The 6,000-nt window shown below is 45.6% G+C and overlaps 1 protein-coding gene across 3 annotated transcripts in view; it reads right to left on the bottom strand.

Moving 5' to 3' along the window:
- TNPO1 (transportin 1) overlaps positions 1 to 5,490 on the bottom strand; it is a 51,643-nt gene extending 46,153 nt beyond the window's left edge. For all 3 annotated transcript variants that reach the window (XR_011905997.1, XR_011905996.1, XM_072359546.1), the window contains exons 1-3: positions 5,354 to 5,490; positions 4,996 to 5,109; positions 1,374 to 1,449 (exon numbers count right to left, since the gene is read on the bottom strand). Coding sequence is in view for 1 of the 3 variants with exons in the window: in XM_072359546.1 (XP_072215647.1) it covers positions 1,374 to 1,449; positions 4,996 to 5,100 (181 nt within the window). In the remaining 2 variants the exon portion in view is untranslated. The remainder of the gene's footprint in view (positions 1 to 1,373; positions 1,450 to 4,995; positions 5,110 to 5,353) is intronic.
- Between the last annotated feature and the right edge of the window lie 510 nt (positions 5,491 to 6,000).

Raw genomic sequence — 6,000 nt, forward strand, 5'->3', positions numbered from 1 at the left:
ATCTGCAGCAGGTAAATCAGGACCAAGCCCCACTTGTTCTGAAGATTTCCTGATCTTGAAACACAAAGTTGAAGAACAGCTGTATTAGACAAGAATATGACTCTGCAAATTCAGTCACTGTTGAAGGAGAAAATCTTCTCTGAAGCAAGAATTACTCCTCTGCAGTCTCATAAGGACCTACATGACATACCTATGGGTGCAGCCTGACCACAAACACCTTTTATTTTTTTCCTGTTAACAGTATAAAACACACTAGCAATTGAAGTATGATACCATATTTATCAATGTTAAAGTACTGAATACTCTCTATCTATGCTAGCATTTTGCTCAGTAATTTATTATCTCGGCTGATTCAGCTCCTGAAAACGCTCTCTCAAATTTCAAAGATTTCCCCAAGACCTATGTAGGAAATTTCCTAATAATGTTTAAGAAAACCCAAAACCACTGTGATACATCAACGCCTTCAAATACAAAAACCTATTATACTCCGCTATCCTTCCATCCTTGCTAGGCACACACACAGAACAAACAAAACGCTAGTTCAAACAGTAGATAAAGAATCTTGCTGAAGCTTTGAATGTTACAGGGCCACTTGATCTAATTCAAACTGAAAAAATAAAGGAAGCAATTCTAAAGCCAAGAGGTGAAACAACAGAAATCAGAAAAAGTATTAATAGCAAGACACAGAGAAAAAAATAAAATCCCATACAGTCCAACATACTAATGACATGTTTACACAAGAACCAGATGTGCCAAAACAGAGCCTGAAGGAAACCTGAACTGAACTACCTGAATTTACTCATTTGTAGAAGCTACACAGAATGCATTACACAGCATGTACTAGGGTACATAGAAATAAGCCAGTAGCAAACTGCAAGTGATTTCTAACTGCATTTTACTAAAATAAAGACATTGGGAAATAAAGACTGCCATTCTCTCTGAACGACTCTGATATGTGACCATTAAAATGGTTAGCAGGTTAATTACTGGTGCAATTATGATTGTAACTGGATTTACCAGAATATCTGATACCATCTCCAGTCACATTTTACCACTATGGAGCAAATTTATTCTAGTTTCACAGCAGTCTCAGAGAAGTATGATGCTTCAACAATAGTGTGAAAATTTCATAGGATACTTGGAGCAGAATCTATGCTAAGACTTTGAAGCTACATGCCCCAGTACATTTTCAGACATATTACCACAAATCTTCCTAAGAAGGTAAATGAGTTCTCAACAACTACAGAGAACAACAAATCAGCAAAATGACTGTGGGATTCAACTCCTTATTTCCTTAAAGGTAAAGGAAAAAAATAATCAAACAAGTGAAAAAATATAAGTGTAATTAAAGAGTTAGTATTTCAAAAACTCACCTTCAGACTTCAACTTCGTAAGAACAAATATCAGGTAGTTGTTGAAATCTGGATACTGATTGAGTTGTTCTAGTTTCTGAAGTGAGAAACTGTTAAGGAGTAGTCAGATCTTACACATGCAGTATTTTAGCCTTCTGGATAAAACTATTAAATTTCTGAACACTTCAAGCAATTGTACATACAAGTTTAAAACACTCAGAGTAAAAACAAACCAAAACAAAGTTTGCAGTCCTCATACTGTAGGAATGCCTTTTAGTTGTGAAATCTGGAAAAAAAAAAACACACATAAATATTCAAAGACAGAAAGAGAAATTAACAGAACCCTTAAAAAGCTTGTAAGAACACTAAAAATGCTGCTTCTGTACAGTTTTTTATTTCAATGTTTACACTCAGAAGCTGAGACAGAATCTCACAACACATCTTTGTTTTTCTCTTGTCGTAAATAAAAGCACTCCAGCATCGAAGTACAAAAGCTATTTATGATTTTGATAGCGAGAATTAGTATAATTGTAAGTGGGCAGATATTTGCATACGGAACTTCTCTGTTTCTTTAACAAGTACTACAAAACAATTGCTCTGCATACACATCCATTTTGTAGAGTGCTGGCTCTCTGAATGAGCTTCTTACTAGCAGTACCAACCTCTCCCACTATGTCCTTGTGGAAACTGAAGGAAGAACTATTAATTTTTTGAAGGACCGTTAAGGTATGCAGTTGTCTTTCTGACATTTACTATATCATCTGCTGCTGTTTGGCTGCAACAGCCACCTGGCATTCTCTTTATAACCTGTTCTCATACCCTGGTATTAACTGGTATTCTGCTGAACAACAGTATTTTGAGCCATCAGCATGCAGCACTATCTTCAAGTCATAGTGAAGATATCTAGAAGGGTTAAACAAGACATTTAGCAAAAAAAAAAATTTCAAAGAAGAGTATTTACTTCACATACACTGACTTTACTAGCTGTTTAGCTGAATTGCTAAACATTAAAATTAAAACCTTAACCACATGTATTTGTTGGGATACAGTGGCACACTAAGTTCCTTCTAGTTCTAAAGAATCTGTTTCCTTCCAATGACCAACTAGTTCACCTAGTCCCAATCACAAACTTAAATTCATTTCTAGATATTTATGCTGCATACATCAAGCAATGGCCAGAGAAGCCCATCTGACTTAAGAGTAAAGCACACTTACCATAGATAGCCAAGTAAAAACAGTATGGCCGTCCCACATGGCCGCTAAGAATAAAACACAAACCCAAAGACTGTTTTATAGCTTCCATGCCAAAAAACTCTTTAAGAAGCAAAAATGTAGGGTGTCATATCTCATATTTTTTTTTTCCCCTTCTACTCCAAGCTTAAGAAACGTGACCACCAAAACAGGATGTCAAACAGTACCAATAGCAATGAATTGCAGCGGCTCAAATACAAAGCAGCAGCAGACAAACACAGAAAGAACTGGAAGAGGAGAATTAAATAGGAATTTAACTAATCAGTCAATGAACCAAGTAAGAGCTAAAAGGCCATATTTTCCTCAACAACTTATTCACCTACATTTTTCCTTTCTTCCCCTCCAAAAAGCAATTAATTTTTTTCATCTCAAAAACATCTGAAAGCCTTCCTGATTTTTAACTTTATTAACAAAGGGTTTTGGTTAACCTATGCTCCCCACTTCGTTACAATCAGGTTCTAATCACATAAATGTGTCAAAACTGTGTCAGAAAATACAAGACAGCACACTGACAATCTTATATTAAGGACTGAAAGTGCTTTAAATTTGAAACCACTGATCTATCGTTCTGCTTGGACATGCTGCTAAGTAGCATCCTATAATACAAGAAACCATCCCAGAGGTTTGTGAAAACAGTTGGAAAGGAGATTTACTTAAAGTTACAGTTTGCTGACTGTGAGTCAGACATCAAACTTTCTCCTACGTGGATGCGTAACACGATGACATAGTGTGCCATTTCTCTAACTTTCACAGGCCAGCATAGGAGCAACACTCTGAAATCACAGGTATCTGACCACAGCAGGGAGCTACCGCTGTCATTTAAGAATTTCAAACATCAGTTAAAAACATTTTACTTAACCAAGTTCTGCTCATCATTCAGACAGACAGCATCCATTATGTTGCCCATCCTGCACCTACACTGCTATTTTTCAAAATAAAAAGCAGATGCTATTAATCCTTTTTTTTTTTTTACTTTTCTTTAAAAAAAAAATAAAAAAATAGAACTTTAAACAATCATTTTGCACTAAAACTACTGTTGCTATAAACAATTATATATCTGAAATACTAAAGAAGAATGCCTGTTTAAATTTGAGGCGTTATTTAGCCACACTGTGAAGGATTTTCCAGAGGTAGCAAAAGCATCTCAAAAATCTATAACACAGCTTGAAGAGCATGATGAACAAGATGAAAAATAACTTCACTGTTTAGATAATAACAGAAGCTGTCCTATGTTTGACTGCATCTGTTAGCAAAGCTTATAGGTTGAGTAAATTTGATCCCAAGATAGACTCGTTTTTTAAAATAACCCTATAAGCACTTTTTCTTACCTACATTAATGAATTCTGATGCTGTCTGCAAAGACCTTGAAGCACATGCCTTAAGCAAAAAGGGATCACGATACTGAACTCATATCCTTCAAAGAATGCCAGGACAACTTGGTTTTCCAAAGCACTTACACAGCCAACTCAGGGAGAAGGAAACAACAGATATTTTTCAAGGACAATGTTTCTATTAGTCTTAACTTAAATTTTCTTCTCTCTTTCATCATTTCCAGAATCAAGAGACTCGATGGGCAGGAAAATGAATCAGAAACAAATCCCACCACAAACAAATAATGTAAAAAGCGCTGCAAATTGGCCCAAAAAAGACACAGGCAGTAGATCATCCCTTCTCGCCAATTTCACAGTCTAACAACGCCAACTCAGGCTCCCAGGAAGGCAAGAACGTCCCCACCCGCAGCAAAGTGCGTAGTGTCAGAGGCGGCAGGCCGCCGAGAGCACGCCGCCGGCGGTTCCAGCAGGGCCCTCCCGCCCCCAGCGCCGGCTTTCGCTCCGAGCCCCGGCGGGGGATGGGCTCGGGAGGCCCCCCCCGCGCCCCGGAGCCTGCGGGCAGCCCCGGGCAGGAGGCGTCGCGGCCTGCCCGCAGGCAGCGGCCCCCGGCGCTCTTGGCGGGATCCGCCGCAGCGAAGGCCGCGGGCCCGCCTCGGCGCGGCCAGGCGCTGGCAGCGGCCCAGCGCGGGGTAACCCAGTAAAGCGGCAGACGCCGAAGTGGCCGCGCCAGGACGAGGGCTTTAAAAAGAAGAAGCGGCCTTTGGCTTCGGGATCGCAACAGGTGCCCGTGCCCGCAGCGGGGCACGGCGGCCCTACGGCCCCACAGGCCGTTCCGGAGGTTCAAACGCCGCGCCACGGCCGCCCGCTGCGGCGGAGGCTCGGCCCACCGCAACGCGGCGGGCCCCGGGCAGGCCCGGCCGTCGCCTCGTCCCGTCCCTTCCGTCCGCCTCGAAGGCCGCGCTCCCCGCCCGGCTTCCCCGGCGCCCGCCCGAGCCGCGGCGACCGTCCCGCTCCGCTCTGCCCTGCCCGCCCCGCCCGGCGCAGGCCCCGGCCAAGGATACTTGTTGCACGGCTCTCTGCGTGGTGGTGTCCGGGGACTGCGATTCCTTCAGCAGCTGCAGGATCTGCTGGAGCCCTTGCTCGTCGGGCTTCCACTCGTACTCCATCTTGACTGCCTGGAAAACAGCAGACAACAGGCGGCCGTGAGCGGCGCAGCGGGGCCAGGCCGCGGGAGGGAGGGGAGGGGAGGCGAGAGGAGGGGAGGAAAAGAAAGCAGAGAAGAGGAAGGGTGGGAGGGAGGACGGACGAGAACGGAGGGGGGACGTCGTGCGGAGCGCCAACCGCCCTCGCGGCCGCCAACCACCCCACCAGCCCCGAGCCCCAGCGCGGCCCCGCACCGGGCGGGCAGACGGCACCGACCTGCTCCCTTCGCCACCCGCCGAGAGACTGAGTCACGACCAATTTGTAATCTTGCCAGAGCCTCCGCGCGTCTTCTGGGTCCTAGTGCCGGGCTCGCCTCCGCCCGTCCGGGCTGCCTCGGGCCCGCCGGCGCCGCCGTCAGCCTTCCCCGTGTGCGTCCCACGCCGCCAGGAGCCTGCCGGCGACAAAACACGGCCCGCCTCAGTCCCGGCCGGCACTGCGTCGGGGCCCCAAGCCCGGTACGAGGGGGAGGGGAGGGGAGCAGAGCGCCGGCAGCCTCGTGGCGCGCAGGATAGCGGCGCCCGGCCCCTCAGGACAGCTGCGGCTGGCGGCGGGCCGGGAGGCGGCCGCCCACGGAGGAAGGAGAAGCGAGGCGAGAAAGCGGAGCCGGCAGCGAGGGACGAGGTACCTGCCCGCCATCTGCTTTCTGCTATATGGCTTGGTTTCGTGCCGGCTACGTTCGCAGTTCAACGTGCAAAGAGGGAGTAGGGCCAACTGGGCGGGAAGGGTGGAGGGCGACACGAAAGAAACCCCTTTGAATATAACGTATATATTATCTTTAGCGTCAAAATGTATCAGAGGAGATCTGAGGTCAAAATTAGCAGTTTATGTATGTTTTAACATAATGCATACTTACATATCGCTAT

Source organism: Excalfactoria chinensis, chromosome Z (assembly GCF_039878825.1).
Source record: "Excalfactoria chinensis isolate bCotChi1 chromosome Z, bCotChi1.hap2, whole genome shotgun sequence".
NCBI classification, from domain to species: domain Eukaryota; kingdom Metazoa; phylum Chordata; class Aves; order Galliformes; family Phasianidae; genus Excalfactoria; species Excalfactoria chinensis.